General features: G+C 39.5%; 1 protein-coding gene across 4 annotated transcripts in view; it reads right to left on the bottom strand.

Moving 5' to 3' along the window:
• The window catches only part of CFAP91 (cilia and flagella associated protein 91), an 85,359-nt gene extending 70,753 nt beyond the window's left edge, over window positions 1–14,606 (bottom strand). For all 4 annotated transcript variants that reach the window (XR_007457492.1, XR_007457493.1, XM_049629422.1 and 1 more), the window contains exons 1-5: window positions 14,483–14,606; window positions 9,233–9,309; window positions 8,565–8,722; window positions 5,856–5,939; window positions 4,248–4,304 (exon numbers count right to left, since the gene is read on the bottom strand). Coding sequence is in view for 2 of the 4 variants with exons in the window: in XM_049629422.1 (XP_049485379.1) it covers window positions 4,248–4,304; window positions 5,856–5,939; window positions 8,565–8,722; window positions 9,233–9,309; window positions 14,483–14,606 (500 nt within the window). In the remaining 2 variants the exon portion in view is untranslated. The remainder of the gene's footprint in view (window positions 1–4,247; window positions 4,305–5,855; window positions 5,940–8,564; window positions 8,723–9,232; window positions 9,310–14,482) is intronic.
• Window positions 14,607–20,122: the final 5,516 nt, after the last annotated feature.

Raw genomic sequence — 20,122 nt, 5'->3', positions numbered from 1 at the left:
TAGTCTTGGCTTCAGGAGTAGAACCCAGTGATTCATCTCTTACATATGACACCCAGTGCTCATCACAAAAAGTGTCCTCCTTAATGCCCGTCACCCATTTAACCGCCCCTCCCCCATCAACCCTCAGTTTGTTCTCTGTATTTAAGAGTCTCTTATGGTTTGCCTCCCTCTCTCTTTTTATCTTATTTTTCCTTCCCTTCCCCTATGTTCATCTGTTAAGGCCTCCCAAATTCCACATATGAGTGAAACAATATGATATCCGTCTTTCTCTGACTGGTTTATTTCACTTAGCATAACATCCTCTAGTTCCATCCACATTGTGGCAAATGGCAAGATTTCATTCTTTTTCATCACCAAAAAGTATTCCATTATATATATATATATATATATATATACACACACACACACACACATACCACATCTTCTTAATCCATTCATCAGTTGATAGACATTTGGGCTCTTTCCATAATTTGACTATTGCTGATAGCACTGCTATAAACATTGGGGTCCATGTGCCCCTCCAAATCAGCATTTTTGTATTCTTTGGATAAATTCCTAGTGGTGCAATTGCTGGGTCGTAGGGCAGTTCTCTTTAATTTTTTGAGGAACCTCCACACTGTTTTCCAGAGTGGCTGCACCACTGTATCAGCTCTAGCAGTTTTTTGGTAGTGTCAGATTTTCCATGTAGAGTATCATTCCCACCAACAATGCAAGAGGGTTCCTTTTTCTCCACATCCTCACCAGCATCTGTTGTTTCCTGATTTGTTAATTTTAGCCATTCTGACCGATGTGAGGTGGTATCTCACTGTGGTTTTGATTTGTATTTCCCTGATGATGAGCACTGTTGAGCATCTTTTCATGTGTGTTTGCTATCTTGATTTCTTCTTTGAAAAAGTATCTATTCATGTCTTCTGCCCATTTCTTCACTGGATTGTTTTTTGGGTGTTGAGTTTATTAAGTTCTTTTTAGATTTTGGATACTAACCCTTTATCCGATATGTCATTTGCAAATATCTTCTAACATTCCATTGGTTGCCTTTTTAGTTTTATAGCTTCCGTCACTATGCAGAGCCTTTTTACCTTGATGAAGTCTCATTAGTTTATTTTTGCTTTTGTTTCCCTTGCCCAGTAAGAAGGTGCTATGACCAATGTCAAAGAGCTTACTGCCTGTTTTCTCCTCTAGGATTTTGATGGTTTCCTGTCTCACATTTAGGTCTTTCATCCGTTTTGAATTTACTTTTGTGTATGGTATAAGAAAGTGGGCCAGTTTCATTCTTCTGCATGTTGCTGTCCAGGTTTCCCAGCTCCATTTGCTAAAGAGACTGTCTTTTTTCCATTGGATACTCCTTCCTGCTTTGTCAAAGATTAGTTGGCCATATACTTATGGGTCCATTTCTGGGTTCTCTATTCTATTCCATTTATCTATGTGTCTGTTTTGGTGCCAACGCCATACTGTCTTGATGATTACAGCTTTGTAATACAGGCAAAAGTCTGAGATTGTAATACCTCCAGCTTTGGTTTTCTTTTTCAACATTACTTTGGCTATTCAGGGTCTTCTGTGGTTCCAAACACATTTTAGGATTGTTCTGGCCCTGTGAAGAATGCTGGTACAATTTTGATAGGGATGCCACTGAATGTGTAGATTGCTTTGGATAGTATCAACGTTTTAACAATATTTGTTTTTCTAATCCATGAGCATAGAGTGTTTTTCCATTTCTTTATGTCTTCTTCAATTTCTTTATAAACTTTCTACAGTTTTTAGCATACAGGTCTTTTACATCTTTGGTTAGGTTTGTTCCTAGGTATTTTATGGTTCTTGGTACAATTATAAATGGGATCGATTCCTTGATATCTCTTTCTGTTACTTCATTATTGGTGTATAGAAATGCAACTGATGTCTGTACATTGATTTTACATCCTGCAACTTTGCTGAGTTCATATATCAGCTCTAGCAGTTTTTTGGTCAAGTCAGGTTTTCCATGTAGAGTATCATGTCATCTGCGAAGAGTGAAAATTTGACTTCTTTACCAATTCAGATGCTTTTTATTTTGTGTTGTTGTCTGATTGCTGAGGCCAGGATTTCCAACACTATGTTGAACAACAGTGGTGAGAATGGACATCTCTGTCATGTTCCTGACTTCAGGGGTAAAGCACTCAGTTTTTTCCCACTGAGGATGATATTAGCTATGGGCCCTTTGTATATGGCTTTTATGACATTAAGGTATGTTCCTTTTATCCCAACTTACTTGAGGGTTTTTATTAAGAGAGGATGCTATATTTTGTCAAGTGCTTTCTCTACATCTATTGACAAGATCACATGGTTCTTATCCTTTCTTCTATTAATGTGGTGTGTCACATTGATTGATTTGTGAATATTGAACGAGACCTGCAGCCCAGGAATGAATCCCATTTGATCATGGTGAATAATTCTTTTAATATACTGTTGAATTTGATTTGCTAGTATCTTGTTGAGAATTTCTGCGTCCACGTTCATCAGGGATATTGGCCAATAGTTCTCCTTTTTAGTGGGGTCTTTGTCTGGTTTTGGAATCAAGGTAATGCTAGCTTCATAGAATGAGTAAGTAAAGACTCCAACAGCTAAACATGAAAAGGGTATGGCTGGAGAAGGCCAGCTGGTCCCCAGACAAGTCCATCCCTGCTAACATAAGGTGGAATTATCCTCACTGCTCAGAAATTCATCACGGCCAGAATTCCAGAGCTGACTTCATTCAGGGATACTGATTGATTCTTTAAAAACTTCTAAGAAGGACAGAGATTATCTAAGATGTCAACTGTCAAAGTTTGTTATAGGAAATCCCTCATGTCACAGTTAATTTAGAAAAGAAGTGAAAAGGCCCAGTGTTCATGACTGTAGACCTCAGAACTCACCATAATTAAATGAAAAACTTTTAAACCTGATGTAATTATGACCTCCAAAGTAGATGATCCAGTGAGCCTACATTTAAAGTATTATCAAAGGTATCTTTAGGGATCTACTGGTCTCATATCTCTCCCTTTGCTCATATAAAACATTTCACTAAAAACAAGTCTGCAGCTGTCCTTGGGTAAAATGAACCACACAAAGTTGCTCTGTCAAGGGGGAAAGAAAGAAATCTATTTTCCATCTATGTAAGAGCCATAGGTATCCATGCAGTCTTAAAAAAAATCAAAGGAGAATTGGGATCATAACTGGCATTTATCTTAAGGATTACAGACATTTGATAACATATATTCTATTCATAAAATGCTATATAATAAGGGGTAACCATATCCTTTAAATGCTTGTTTGAAAGGCAAGCCCTATCTAAGTTTCGATTCAGAAATCTGAGACCTTAAAAAAGGTTTCTTTTCCTGATCATTTCATTTTTTTCTCTCAGACAAACATTAAGTTATACTGACACAGGAAACAGTAATAGCAAAAACAGTATAGCCCTAAAACAAAAGACTAGGAAACTGGACATTAATCCCAGATCCGGCTCTTATCCTTTACTTCTCTCTTACCTTGGTCCAATCCTCTTTGGGACAGAAACCATGTTTTATTGATCTTTGCATATTAAACATTTTTATTTTTTATTTTTGAGAGACAGAGACAGATAGAGCATGAGTAGGGGAGGGGCACAGAGAGAGGGATACACAGGATCCAAAGCAGCCTCCAGGCTCTGAGCTGTCAGCACAGATCCCAACACAGGGCTCGAACTCGGGAACCTTGAGATCATGACCTGAGCTGAAGTCGGATGCTCAACCAACTGAGCCACCCAGGCGCCTCTGATCTTTGTATATTAAATTAACTTGTATAGCTTAGATGATTATTAAATTATGAAGTTCCAATATTCAAAACCTATTTCATGACTGATTCATTTTCTTGATAAAATGTTGAAGAACTGTTACCAAATAAGTGTGTGTTTCAGGTAAGTAAAAAGGATATTTAAACTTTTATTTTTACCATAACTCATAATAAGAAGAAATACATTTTACATCATAACCATTACATACGAATGTATGTATGTATCTATCCAAAACAAAAGTTATAAGCAAAAAAGCAATTTACCCTGATACTTTTGGTTATTTTCTATTCAATTTTGTTTTCTAAAATGCTGTTCATCACCCACTAAAATATTTCATGACTTTCAAATGATTTGTGATCCAGAATTTGAAAAATATTGATCTAGAGAACTATCTTCTGGAAATAAGCATGGGAACAAACAGCAAATAAACTAGAAAAAAAGTTTTAAAATAATGGCTACTTACTTGGTTACTGCAAAAACGACATTAAGTGGCATCTGTTGATGAAATGGAAGGAAAGGCCTGGCGGGAGAAAGAACACAAACATGTGGGACTTATGCATTGTGTGCTCTCTGTGCCTTATTCCAACTCTCAGATTCGTCCCTTAAAATCAGTGAGCTTGAATATCCCATAAATCTGTAATCCACAAACCTGGGAAAACACAAAATCACTGGGCAGTGGGGAGATTTTTGTTTAAAATGCAAATTACCAGGTCTAGCCCAGGAGACTCAGTACATTTAAAGTAGAGCTAATGAATCTGCATTTTTAATAAACATTCTGATGTTTTCTCTGAAGATGGTAAAGAAGCCACACTTTCAGAAGTGGTGCCTTCTACCTGGACTTCCAATTGGTCATTAGATCCCACTTCCCTGAGACATTCTGAAATTCCCAGTGATTTAGTTTTAAAAACTACCCCCAGAAAGTCTAGAAATTGAGTATACCATGTTAAAAATTTAACATTTCTCTGGAAAATCAGCATCACATAACTTCCATAAGGAGGATGCTCACAAATAACAATGCAGATTACAAATTTACTTTCTCCAAGGAAGCTTATGTATATTAAGATTATTTTTCTTTTTCTTTTTTTTTTTTCAATATATGAAGTTTATTGTCAAATTGGTTTCCATACAACACCCAGTGCTCATCCCAAAAGGTGCCCTCCTCAATACCCATCACCCACCCTGCCCTCCCTCCCACCCCCCCATCAACCCTCAGTTTGTTCTCAGTTTTTAACAGTCTCTTATGCTTTGGCTCTCTCCCACTCTAACCTCTTTTGTTTTTTTTTCCTTCCCCTCCCCCATGGGTTTCTGTTGTTTCTCAGGATCCACATAAGAGTGAAAACATATGGTATCTGTCTTTCTCTGTATGGCTTATTTCACTTAGCATCACACTCTCCAGTTCCATCCACGTTGCTACAAAGGGCCATATTTCATTCTTTCTCATTGCCATGTAGTACTCCATTGTGTATATAAACCACAATTTCTTTATCCATTCATCAGTTGATGGACACAAGATTATTTTTCTAACCACATAAAACCTAGAGGGAGATCCTCATTTTAATTTGACTATATGGTTATCACGTGAGTATTAATCACAAATGAAATGAAGTGAAACTTTCAACCACGTTGGTTTTGGCAACATTCACACAACAGATAGCAAATGTCACCTACATGTCCACTTATAACAACTGCCCATGTACTATGACTGTCATGGTGTCTCTCCTGCATCTCACTTGATTTGATGACTTCATTTTGTTCTCAAATATACGTTCCTATTTACAGCTAATAGCTCTGAAGTCAGGCAGATTTAGCTGGAAATCCCAGATCTGCCACTTATTAACTTAAGAGACTTCAAGCAATTTACTTCTCCTGTCTTGGTCTCAGCTTCCTTACTGATAAATGGGGATAATATATCTTATCCTATATTTCTGTTGTAAAAATTGATTATATATATCAAGCACTTAAATTGGTGCCTGGCACACTGCATGCACTCAGAAGTGACAGCTGGTATCATTATCATAAAGACATTCTCTAAAAATACCAGGGCTCATTTTCATTAGTAATTACTTTTTACCTTTCAAAGTATTTATAGCGATTCTTTCCAGTTACTTCAGGATCTGCATAAACCTCTTTGGCCATCTGAAAAGATGTATCTGTTCTAAAATGAAGCAGGAGAACATTATTAAAGTCTAACATGTCATTTCCAAACATTTCTATTTCATATTTTTATGTCTATAAAGTCGGAGATACACAGGGTATCTGAGACTGAGAGCAAAGTCTTCTCTAACATGCATCTGACTGACCTACATCTCAGACTAGATAACACAGTAAAACCTTAGATTGTGAGTAACTTGTTCTGTGAGTGTTCTGTAAGACAAGCAAACATTTCTAACAAATTTTACTTGATAAATGAGCAATGTCTTGCAATACAAGAGGTACCAGATGACAAATGTCACATGATCACAACTGAGCCAATGGTTCTTCTCTCTCTCTCTCTCTCTCTCTCTCTCTCTCTCTCACTGCGGGGCTGTGGGTGATCGTCTTCCATGCTCAGCTGTTCAGTCTCAGGCCATGGTGTTTGGCAGAAATCAGTGATTTTTCAGAATGTTGGAAGGTGCCCACAACTGACACTGGTATTTTCTTGTCACTTCAAAACACCTGTGGACAGTAGCACCTGCGTGGCTCAAGTTGGTTAAGCGTCCGACTTCAGCTCAGGTCATGATATCACAGTTTGTGAGTTCGAGCCCCGCATCAGGCTCTGTGCTGACAGCTCAGAGCCTGGAGCCTGCTTCAGATTCTGTGTCTCCCTCTCTCTGCCCCTCCCCCACTCACGCTTTCTCTCTCAAAAATAAATAAACGTTAAAAAAAAAAGTTCAGGGGCGCCTGGGTGGCTCAGTTGGTTGGGCGGCCGACTTCGGCTCAGGTCATGATCTCTCGTTCCATGAGTTCAAGCCCCACGTCGGGCTCTGTGCTGACAGCTCAGAGCCTGGAGCCTGTTTCAGATTCTGTGTCTCCCTCTCTCTGGCTCTTCCCTGTTCATGCTCTGTCTCTCACTGTCTCAAAAATAAATAAAACGTTAAAAAAAAATTAAAAAAAAAAAAAAGAAAAGAGAGACTGAGTCTCTTGAAAATGTTAAAAAAAAAAAAAAAGTTCAAAGCACCTATGGACAGTCCTTTGCTTTTCCATATAAGAGTAAGCCTAGGAATGCTTTGATTCATTCTAGGTCAGGTTGCCTGCAGATAAGACACTTTCCTTTCCTGCCTTATTGCCAGTTACATTAAATATAGTAAATGACAGGGGCGCCTGGGTGGTGCAGTCGGTTAAGCGTCCGACTTCAGCCAGGTCACGATCTCGCCGTCCGTGAGTTCGAGCCCCGCGTCAGGCTCTGGGCTGATGGCTCGGAGCCTGGAGCCTGTTTCCGATTCTGTGTCTCCCTCTCTCTCTGCCCCTCCCCCGTTCATGCTCTGTCTCTCTCTGTCCCAAAAATAAATAAAAAACGTTGAAAAAAAATTTTAAATATAGTAAATGACAAAGAGTTTATTAATACTGTACTGTAGTCAATATCCATGTGAGTGTATACAATGGTGCCCATGCAGTAAAAGATTCCACTGAGCCAAGAGACAGCAGTGATTCCATTAGTGAAAGTCATCCTACACAATAACCCTCCTCTCTCTTGTCTCCCTCACACCAGCCATGAAGGTTTTCAAAGGTAAGTACAGGTTAATTTGTTCACTTTTCTTTATATTTTGTATTTTCCTTACGATTTTATATTATATTACAGTATTGTAATCATTTTTATATGAATATTTTTGGGTTGTGGAACTAATCGTCTGAGTGTCCATTATTTCTTATGGGGAAATTCGCTTTGATATACAAGTGCTTTGGATTACAAGCATGTTTCCAGAATGAATTATGCTCTCAAACCAAGGTTTTGCTGTAATTACTTTCCCTGAGCCAGGAAGCCAGGAACCAACAAGAGGAAGTAAGAGTAAGAAAAGAGTAGATATAGGCTATCCCACATACAAAAATGCATACTTTTAATTAATAGCACATAGGAATAACAGAGTTTTAAGAGACAATTTTTTATGTCCATGCTGAAAGGTAGCTTTTTAAAATTTACTAAGTTTGACTCAAATAATTAAAAGAATAAAGAATTCAAGAGACTTATCTCTGAAGGTGCTTTGGCTGTAAGTCTCCAAAAATATATATTTAGATACTAGCCGAAAGGTATAGTTGCAATTTCTAAGATAGATCAAAGAAACAACAAATTCAGTCCCCTCTACCTTTGCTGGCAAGTTGTTATTTAATATATATATTCACTCCAAGGTTCTGAGAATATCTACTAACCTATAAACCTATAACCATTGCCCCTGAATCAGGCTTGTTTTGGGTAGAGGGGTTAACATATTTTTTTCAATGTTTATTTACTTTTGAGAGAGAGAGAGAGAGAGAGAGAGACAGGGTGTGAGCAGGCAAGGGGCAGAGAGAGGCAGACACAGAATCCAAAGTAGGCTCCAGGCTCTGACCTGTCAGCACATAGTCTGACGCGGGGCTCAAACCTATGAACTGCGAGGTCATGACCTGAGCTGAAGTCAGACACTTAACTGACTATGCCACCCAGGCCCCCCAACTAGGTAGAGGGGTTAAGAGAGAGAATTGGGGGTCAATCAACCTAGGTATAACATCACAATTGTGCTTTCAAAAAATGAAGAATAAAAAATTTTAAGGAGAAAAATAAATTCATTAAAAACATGAGTAGCAACTGAAGCTACCTGACACTTACATGGCAAGGTGCCAGAGGGCTTCTCTGTGTTTCTCCTCATGTCTCTTCCATTCCTGACGGATGAATGGTGGGACAGGGTCTGCCTTGCTCCAATACAGAGAATATCTTGGATAATGAATCAGGTTACTGAACATGGTTCTAAACCTGGGAACTTTTCTCTAATATTAAGACAGGGAGGTAGGGAAGAAAAGGACAAAATTTTACCATCAGATTTTCTAAAGCATTTTATTTATTATTGTAAATTTTTTTTAAAGGTACAAAACAGTGAATGTGGCATAGAAAGAAGAGATATTGTATATGCACAGACTATCTCTAGAAAGATACCCAAGAAACTGATAATAGATGACTACGAGAAGGGGCCTGAGGGTCAAAATTTACTTCACACTATATACGCTTTTGTACTACTTGAATTCTTGTAACACAGGCATACGTAACTTTCCCCACTGAAATAAATTAGGTTATAATGAATCCTTTATTCACTATTAATTAATATTCACACTGAGCCACAAGTATCAAGATGCCTTGTCCCCTAGGAATCATGACAAAGTAATTCCTGCAGAATATAAAATCCACTGGAGATCTGATGACTAGTTAATCTGATCAGTGCAGTTAGCAAAACTAGATGGTTCAAGTTCATCAGGCTGCCTTAGTGAATGAATTAGACCTACCAGTCTGTTTCGAATCAGGTTAGCTTGGATATTTGCCTGTGCGTAGTCTTTCTCACTTGACACAATAAACAACGGGTCTGCAAAATAAGCAATAAGGTAGTATAAGGAATAGAACATACTCCTGGGCTGAGAATAATGGCAAAACAATGTAATTACTTAATTGGGAAACAAATTATAAAAATTAGATACTGCCTAAATCTGTAGCAACTCACAGCCCTGTTACTCTACCACCAGTGAGAGTATATTAGATTCATCTCTTTTCAATGTATTCCAAAGTCAGTTTATAGAAATGGAAGGCAAAAAGAAGGCCTAATAAGTTCTCAAGCACCAGAGCTTAAACATGCAATCTTCTCTCCTATGAACAAACCACTTTCTGGGTCTGGATAGGCCAGGAAATAGTCTAAGATGAAAGACCATGTATACACTCACTACACCCATCTGCAAGTGAAAGAAATAACACATTTGGGCACTACTTCCCCCAGGACAAAAGAAAGATACAAACTCTTCACAACATGGTACCTCAGAATTGATAAATGTAGTAAGTAATGTCATTGTCTAACAAGAGATAAATAAAATCAGCTATAATTCACTCCTTGAATCTGTAAGTATGTTGATGACAGGACTAAATTTTTCTCCAAAGTTCAACAAAAGATTGCCATTATTTTAAGTATGTGCTTGTTAGATATATCTTTAAAGTGACATATTCAAGCTTTATTGTACCATCCCTTAAAATTAAACAGTATGGCATTAAATTCATAAGCAAGTCTATTCAGAAACAGACTTGATTTCCCAAGTTCACATCTCTTAAGAAACAAATACCCTGACCAACTAGTCTAGATGACTTGGTAACATATTTCTTCTAATATGCTGGTATGGTGATTTATAAGTAATTTAATTTAAATTTAATTTAGATAATGTGAGTCAGTTCCTAGAGTCTAATAATTCCTCAGTTACCCAACAAAAATGATATACTGGATACAGACATTTAATATTCCCCCCAAGGTTGAAAAGCTGTAAGAGGCTCAAGCTCTCTTTCTTTCAAGAAAGATTTATTGACTGACTACTATGTTCAAGGTGCTTGGAACACATCAACAAAAAGATAAAGATCCCTGACTTCATGAGAGAGAAAGATAATAATAACAACATAACAAATTAGCATATTATATAATACGTTAGAGTTAGAGGGTAGTAAGTATTACTAAAAAAAAGTGGGGAAAGAACAGCTAAGGGAGATGGGGCTGCAATTTTACACATGGTAGTCAAGGCAGGCCTCACTGAGAAGGTGACATTTAAGGAGACTTGCAAGTGGGGAGTTAACTATACAGTTATCTGAAGGAAGAGCGTTTGAAGCAGAGAAAACAGCTAGAGCAAATGCCCTACAACAGCGGCATGCCCGACATGTTTGGAGAACAGCAAAGAGACCAACATGATTGAAACACAGTGAGAGAGGGAAAACATAATAGATAAAAGGTCAGGGAAGTTACCCAGGGCCTACATCACATGGAGTTTTGTGAGCCACTGAAAAGAATTTGGCTTTAATCTGAGTAAAGTGGGGAACCACTGCAAGATTTTGAGCCAAGAAGCGATAAAATCTGACTTACATTTTAAAATGTTCATTGTGATTGCCCATGAAGAACAGACCTCACAGAAGCAATGGAAGAGGCAGGGAGACCTATTAGGAGGCTACTGCAATAAGCCTAGAGAAAAGATATGATGTTGGTTTGCACCATGGTGGTGGAAACAGAAGTGATGAAATAGGGCAGGATTCTAGATATATTTTTAAGGTGGAACAGAAGGGACTTATTAATGTGTTGGAATGGTGTGAGAGAGAGAGAGAGAGAGGAAACATGATGGCCTCAGCAGCCAAAGTATGGGGTTGGTATCAACTGATACAGGAAAACCTGTGGTGGAGCAAGTTTGTAGGGAGAACATTAGGAAAGCATGCTTAGGTATCTATTATGTGTCCAAGTGGAGATATAAAGTAGGCAATTTCATATACAAATCTACAGTTTGGGATAAAGTCTGGACCTGTGATACAAACTTGGGAATCATCACCTTTAGATATTATCTTCTTTAGCTTCATCACCCAAATCCACCTCTATGACTCAAGTTGAGAAGGTGATGGAAACTGGGCTGATTTAGGAATGACAAGGCCAAATTTTATGGCCTAAAATTACAGACTAGTGAATTTGAAGGCAGGACGAATGCACCTGTTTAAAGGGAAGAAGGCTATAGCTTCAACATGTCTGATATATTGGGAATAGCATCGGACAAAGGGAAACTTCTATTCGTATTCTTTTTTTAAGTGATTTAAAAGATGTCACTGGGCCTATGGTTCCAACTGTGTTGTTCATCTTAAGTGAATTTAGTCTGCATTTCCCCTAACTCTAAATAATAAATTATAAACCATTCTCCTCTTATTCCTATAAGGAGTATGAAGACATGATCTATAGAAACATTCCTGCCATCTATAGAAGATAATTACACAATACTATGTGATTTATGACTACACATTCTGTAACATACCCTACAATTGTGATCATAATCATTGCTCAAAGGCAATAGAAAGACCCCTGAGATGCCGAGGTAATGCACTCATCAGGCATCACTTGCTTATTCTTACACGAGTGTTAAGTGCTTTATGTGCAATATTCCATTTAATCCTCACAAAAACCCAATGAGGTAGGCACTAGACCTCCATTTTATAGGTGAGGAAACTGAGGCTTCAAGAAGTTAGCCACTTACTGATGGAACAGTTAGAATGTGAACTCCAATTCTTCTGGCTCCCAGGCCTTACATTATCAAAAGCCCATGAATTTTACAGGGAAAAGTTTCTCATGGAAATCATGAGAAAGCCCCTCAGCCAATTTACCCATCTTGTAGAAAATGTTCTAATAAGCCTAGGAAGTTGTCACACCAAGTAATCATAAGAGACAGGAAGTATTTCAAACCCCAAGACATAATGATTACTTTTAGGGAAAGGCATAATAAACTGCATATTCTGGGGGAAAAGATAGCAAGAAAGAGCTTATGATAAACCTAGAAAGCATTTTAAAACATTTTTGGAAGCTAGAAAAATTAAATGGACCATATATTTAAAAGGCTTTAATTATCAGGGCAATAGTGTAGCTACTAATCCATCAACAAATTTAGATTCAGGAAAGTGATAACATATGGTGGTCACTTAGACATTTGAGACACAAAACATTTAGCCAAAAATTGAGGAAACTGCAAAATGGTACACAAATGAGGTATGATCTATAAAAAAATGATGTTAACTCTGAAGTACTTTACAAATGTATCTGAATTAACCTTAATTGCTACAGTGATCAGAGAAGTAAAAATTACATTTAATGAAGACACCCAAAGCTTCTTGGAGGAGCAAAAGCCTTGCAGACAATGAACTATGGTGAAAAGGCCATTGGGTTTGAGGGGTGTGGGTGGGTGAAGGGTGAAAAAACTTGGAAAGGTGCTTATGTGTGTGTATCACTGACCACAACACCTACCCACCGCAGTTCTTTCTGTCAGGATGGAAATCTGACCCAAGCCAGTCAACTCATTGGCTGGTCAAGAACATATCTTATTTCTCCAATTTGCAGCTAAGATACACAAGGACTCACAGGTGAGCTTTATTTAGGATAAGAGGCCATGTAGACTGCCACCCCAGTCCCTGTCATAGTAAAAGAAATCCATAAACAAGTGGCTTTCTGTCAGATGGAAGAAGGACACATATATGCACAGAAAAAAGCAGGGTTAGAGTTGCCAGATAAAATACAGGATCCTCAGTTAAATTTAAATTTCACGTAAGCAATGAATAACTTTTTATATAAATAGATCCCAAATATTGCATGGGACTAAAATATTACTTGTTATTTATCTCAAATGCAAATTTAACTGCACATCCTGTATTTTTACTTGCTAAATCCGACAACCTAAACAAAGTTAAAAAAAAAAAATAGGTCCAAGAAATCAAGCAGAAGGGCACTACACCTTAGTTCTGATCTTCCCTGTCTTGGTTCTACTTTGTCCTGGCTATATTATGCTTCCTGTCCATTAATAGACGTGAGATTGCCCGTCTAATTGGAAGAATCCAAACTTTATTTGGCCTATTTTGAGTGGGTTTCTGTTCCTTGCAAGGGACACGGAAACATTTAGTAACCCCCTGCAGAAAAAAAAAAGGGGGGGGGGAGAAACTTTTAAGGATAAAAGACAGGAAACTTGATAAATTATTTGCCTGTCTTTACTAAATAAGTATATCCCATTCTCAAATTACTTTTGAAATAAACATGGTGTGTTTACAAGGGTTTACTAGATTTATTTTACAAGACGAAACCAAGAGTGAATAAAGAAAATCACAGGCCAGAATATGTAAGCAACCATTACAAAGCCCCTATACCAGGAAATGGGTAACCTATTGATTCCCAGTGAAAGAAGATCCTGGGAATCCCAGAGGAGATACCACACGGTTAAAAGCAATGCAAGATTCAGGTGAAAAGCATGGGACTGCTGAGGGCAAAATCGGAAAAAAAAAATGTACCAACACTGGAATAGGTGCTGAGAAGCCTGCAAAAATGTATAAAACAAGAACTTAAAGAACTCAAAGAACTTAAGGTCCAGTAGAAGATACAGAACATAAACGGACAAGCTGGGCATTAAAATAAACTGGGGTTTTACTGATCCAAAGGAACACAGTGGACCTAGTTTATAAGCAGTGCTTTAATAAATAACAATAAGTTTTGAAGGAGAGAGAGAAAACTGAAAACAAAGGCGAGATAAACTGGTACTTCTTTATCTACAAAGCCAAATTTGGAGTTGCCCAGAGAATGAGGGAGGGAAGGTCATTTTTGTCTGGCACTTCATACAGTTAGAATGAGGGAATGTTGAGTGAATCTCCAAGTCTGCTAAATCATTGCATACATTTCTGGATAACAAAACACCCGGTACAGGTTTCAGAAAGATTGCTTAAAGCTGTGCAGACTATCTGGAAAAGACGGTGGGGGACTGTAAAGCGACTGCGCGCGGTGTTCCTCCTAGACGCAGAGCGCACCTGCGGCTTCCGACGCGCGCACAGGAGCACCGCCACCTGGGGAGCTCTGCGCTGCTCTCACCCAACAAAGGATAACCGTGGTCAGGGGATCGTCCCGAGGCTGGTCTTCCGTTCACCTCGCCCCTTAGCCGGGTATCACCGACCCAAAGCCCACCTAGGCCAGGAGTCGACAACTCTGGAGGGAGGTCCGGTGCCGCCCTTACCGTACAGAAAATCATACGGTCGACTGGAGGAGACGTTGCCCCAGGTCCCTGACTTCACCCCGCACCGGGTTTGAGACACCTGCGGGTTGGCCTGGGGCTCCTCGATAGTCACTACATGGCTCATCGTGTCGACTCTTCCCTCCGGTCAGCCGGGGACCAACTAGAAATGCCTAGCTGTTGTGCGCACGGGAGCTATGGTAACCTCCGCCAGAACGCCGAGAGAAGGGGCGGGGCGAGGAGCAGGAGAGGATGGTCCGGACGAATGCGCGGGGAGGGGCTTGGAACGGAAGGGGCGGGGATTGTGTGGGAAAGGACCAGTAGGGTGAAGAAAAGGGAGGGGTGGGGCGAGACTCAGGAAGGGTAGGAAGTGGGGAAAGGAGAGCGCGGAGGAGCGTAAAAGTGTGTGTGGGGTGGAGAGCAGAAGGATGGAAAAGAAGGGCAGGCTTGAGGAGGGAAGCATGCCGGCTGGGGAAGGGCGTCCTCACTTCCCACTGCACTTACAAGAGTACCGCGAGCCCTCGACCGCCCTCCTTGAGCCCTCGCCCGGAGAGCAGCCAGATGCTGCTCTTCAAATCCAGCAGGGATTTGACCATTACAATTCTTAACTCTTTCGGAAATCCCAGGGAAATCTCAATCTTCTAGAATAGTTTAGGTTTTTCATTTCCGACATCCCCTTTCCGCAGCGCTTGTTCTGCTTTTAAAACTATTAAGCGGGGCGCCTGGGTGGCGCAGTCGGTTAAGCGTCCGACTTCAGCCAGGTCACGATCTTGCGGTCCGTGAGTTCGAGCCCCGCGTCAGGCTCTGGGCTGATGGCTCGGAGCCTGGAGCCTGTTTCCGATTCTGTGTTTCCCTCTCTCTCTGCCCCTCCCCCATTCATGCTCTGTCTCTCTCTGTCCCAAAAATAAATTAAAAATGTTGAAAAAAAAAATTAAAAAAAAAAAAAAAAAAAAAAACTATTAAGCAAAATTTTAAACATAGGCAAAGGTAAATGCACTTTTAATAACCCTCACGGACTCATCACCAAGAATCAACAATTAACATTTTGCCCATCTAGTTTCATCCCCTCGACTGCTCCGTGTTTATTTTGAAACCGATCCCAGACATTTTACCCTTAAATTAATCTGCATCTCAAACTGACACGGATTTTCTTAACTTCACCACAATTATCACATGAAACAAAATTAGTAATTCCTTTTTATCATCTAATACTCAGTACATATTCAAATTAACTTGGCTGAATCCAAAATATCATTCAATAGTTGGGGGTTTTTTTCCCATTAAAAGCATTAAAAAAAAGTCTTCATACTGCATTTTGGTATGTCTCTTAAGTCTTATCCTAGAACAATAGATTTCTAATACTTTGAATGATTTTATTACCTGGGATTCTTCTATAAACTTTCTCTCACCAGCTCTGGTTGTCATGAAATACAGGGATCCTAGAAGAAAGGCGTGATAAATGCTGGGCTTTTTCACTTTAATTATAAAATTTCAGAGAAATTAGTTAGTCCCCTAGCAACCTCCAATGTTAACCAGTAAGGTTTTGTTTAGTTATCATTAGCAATGCATACATTTTACGTATCTGATGAATTTTAATCCATTATTATTTATGATGCTCAAATTATCTTGTTAGGCTAGTGGCACACCTTAGAGTTGACTTCTTTATCCCTTTGATGTGATCTATAGACACTTATAGAATAAGCCTCCTCGGCTGCTATCCCTCTTTCCACACATACTCCTGGTTTTGCTTACTCCTAAACTTCTTGGGGCTTTTGAACCAGCCATATACTTTGTCACTCCCAACTCTTTGCTCAAACTGATTTCTTTGCCTAAAATGCTTTTTCCTATTTATGCACCCCAACTAATATAGGTCTCCTTGAAGACTCAGTGCTAACCTTACTACATTTATGTAGCTTCCCCAAATCCCCCAAATAGATTGAGGGTTCATTCTTTCTTCCAATGCTATAGTAGCACGAATATCATGGATCACCTTGCATTAGTAATGGTTTGCAACTCTCCTGCACACAACTGTGCATTCATTGTGGACACAGTCCTTCACATGGTCATTTGGTATCTCTGAAGTACCTGGTAAATAAAAGCTTAATAAAATGATTCCTAAATGAATAAATACATCCACTTATTAAACAAATTACTGTCAGGGCACCTAGGTGGCTCAGTCAGTTCCAACTTCGGATCAGGTCATGATCTCATAGTTTCTGGGTTTGAGCCCCACATTGGGCTCTGCGCTGACAGCTTAGAGCCTGGAGCCTGCTTCAGAGTCTGTGTCTCCCTCTCTTTCTGCCCTTCCCCCACCGGTTCTCTCTCTCTCTCTCTCTCTCTCTCTCTCTCTCTCCCCCCCCCAAAAAAAATAAATTTAAAAAAAAGCAATTTACTGTCTACTATAAAATAGGTATTGAAGATTCTGAGATAAGTTATACAGCTCACTGGATGATGAAGAAAACAGACCCAGAAACAAATAAAATACAATGTTGTATGGTGTGATGATATTTTTCTGTCTGTGGGCATAGCTACATTTCCACTTTCTGTCCATTTTCCCCAGAATGCTCCTCACCCCTGGCCCCCCCATCTTACTGCTGCTGACTTCTCATCATTCAAGTTCTCGCTAAAATGTCCCCTCAGAAAGACTTACCTCATTGAATCACATAAATTAATCTTAAGTAGCCAACAACCAGCCCCCTCCATAAATACACTGGAAGACATTCACCAATAAATATGTCAAATGTGATGAGATAAGTGACTATGTGAATGTCTTACATAGACTGTACTGGCCATTTTACAGGAGTTGCTCACTCTCTCCCTTGCTGGGAGGAAGCAAGTAGCCATGTTGGGGACCCTACGTACCAAAGTACTGATCCTCTTGGAGCTGAGGGCAGCCTCCAACCCACAGCCAGCAAGAAACCAAATCCTTCAATCCTACAACTGCAGGAAACTGAATTGTGCCAACAACTTGAGTGAAATTAAAAGCATATCCTTCCCAGGGCATGTGGGTGGCTCAGTGGGTTGAGCATCCATCTCTTGATTTCGGCTCAGATCATGATCTCATGGATCATGAGTTCAAGCCCAATGTTGGGCTCTGCGTGGACAGCATGGAGTCTACTTGGGATCCTCTCTCTCCCTCTCTCTCCCTCTCTCTCTGTCCCTCCCCTGCTCACACTCTCTAAATACATACATACATATATACATTAGAAAAAATACATATGTACATACATACTTAAAAAAAAAAAGGATATCCTTCCCCATTAGAACCTCAGATAAGACCACAGTTTCATCCAATATCTTGATTGTAGTCTTGTGAGACCCTAATCAGAGGAGCTACTTAAGCCATGTCTAGATTCCTAACTATAAAAAACTGAGATAATAAATGTGTATTCCCACTAGGTTTTTGCTAATATTGCTATACAGCAAGAATTAACTAATGTGGAATCTTTATGAAATTACATTCTGCGTCTTGTGGTTTACTTGTATAAAAGTAACTTTGATAATGTAGAGAGGCGTAAGTTAATAAAAAACCCATGTTGGGAGACAGTTGGCCGTGTTTCTGCTTGTCTTGTAAGGGGGATACTGTCTGCCTTGTTCCTTTGTGTAGGAAACAACCTTGGACAATAGAGATAGTGTGTGATTCTGGAGCAAAGGGCAGGTTTGCTAACAACTTTAGAAGTCAGATGGTCTCCCTTTGAGCAAAGGGCATACATTCTTACTGCCTATTATTAAAGATTTGGGTTTCCTAATATCATTATTTTTTTCCTATAATGCAACCCAGTGTGTATGCAGATGTCATCTGGCCTTCGTTACATCACCGTGTGGGAATTGGGGCTCAGAGAACTGGCACAAAAATGCTGACACATTACTGCTATGGCTGTAAGAAATAAATTATCCCTTATCTCTAACCTAACAGTTGTCTGGCTTCTATTAGCATTCATGGGACTGTGGTAGGCAAATTGGGTAAAATTTCAAAACCTTCAGAGTTCTTGAAAAGCTACAGAGAATAATGTATTGCACATCTTTAGCTGTGAAATTTGGAAAGCTTTCCCCCATCCCCAGAGACAGAAGTGTAAATACTATACAAAATTACCTCCAAACTTATTAACTAGGAAAGTGAGAATTCAGGACCTGTAATTCTTCTGTCTCAGCATATGGTGTCACTCCTCTACCAACATCAACTACCCACCCTTGCTTGGTGAAGTCTCCATACCTGGAATTAGTTAGGCATGAAAAATAGCTAAGTACTTTCATCATGGAGGGATTTTAGTTGTTGCTTGTTACATTACTAGGGCTGTCATCCACAGAATGCTTGGTGCCATTCATAGGTGATGTTCCCATTCAGTACTTCACAATAACGTATTCACTGTACTATAAAAAAAGTCCATTACAGTCACCTTTTCAACTCTTGCTGCCTACTAATATAGCAATTACAATAGCACTAACAAAGAGCCCCAGGGGCTTAAAATAGTAATGTATTGCTGATTATAATCATAACTGGGAAGTGAGAATGTGATATGAAATGTACTAATCAAACCAGCCTCTGAGTTGCCTCTGTAAAACAGATGGTTGAATCTAATCTCTCTCTCTCTCTCTTTTTTTTTTTTCAATTTAAATTCAAGTTAGTTAACATACAGTGTAGTCTTTAGTATTGGCTTCAGGATTCATCCCGTGATTCATCTCTTTTTTTTTTTTATTTTTTTAATTTTTTTTTAAATGTTTTATTTATTTTTGAGACAGGGAGAGACAGAGCATGAACAGGGGAGGGTCAGAGAGAGGGAGACACAGAATCTGAAACAGGCTCCAGGCTCTGAGCTGTCAGCACAGAGCCCGACGCGGGGCTCGAACTCATGGACCGCGAGATCATGACCTGAGCCGAAGTTGGCCGCTTAACCGACTGAGCCACCCAGGCGCCCCCCGTGATTCATCTCTTACATAAGACACCCAGTGCTCATCCCAAAAAGTGCCCTCCTTAATGCCCATCACCCATTTAACCCAACCCCCCATCCACCTCCCTTCCAGTTTGTTCTCTGTATTTAAGAGTCTCTTATAGTTTGCCTCCCTCTCTGTTTTTATCTTATTTTAGTTTCCACACGCCACCTACTCTCAATTTAATCTCTAATTACAGCTCTCTAAAATTGTGTTTTTCTTGGAGGAAGTGGGTTTTTGAGATTTTTCTTGGGGGAGAATGGGAAATACTAAATGTCATTGTTTTATACTCCTACGTTTCCTTTAATACTAAAACCATCCTGTTGCTGGGTAAACTCCAGAGACCTAGGGCCCTGGGGAACTGACCCAGCCAGACCTGAAGGAGTTGCTGAAGGTTCTTGGTCCTGTCACGAGAAGGAATTCAAGGACACACACTCAGCATAGTGGATGAGTAACAGAAGCAGGAAAGTTTATTAAATCAAAAAGTACACTTTGGAAATAGGAGAGCAAGAAAGAAAGTGAGAGCGATGCATGCCCTGAGGGTTTGGGTGTCTTGTTATTGACCTTTGCTAACTAGGAGTCAGAATATTTATTACTTGGGAAACAATGTTTCATGTTTTTTCTTCCTAATTTGGTCAGAGGTTTCTCTTAACAGCATCCACAACCTTGGCTCACTCTTGTTAGATCTAGCTTCTTGTGGAGTGCTGCCAGGAC

This window comes from Panthera uncia, chromosome C2 (genome assembly GCF_023721935.1).
Source record: "Panthera uncia isolate 11264 chromosome C2, Puncia_PCG_1.0, whole genome shotgun sequence".
NCBI lineage: Eukaryota > Metazoa > Chordata > Mammalia > Carnivora > Felidae > Panthera > Panthera uncia.
Note: the sequence above shows the minus strand (reverse complement) of the source record. Positions and strands in the feature narration are given on the sequence as shown.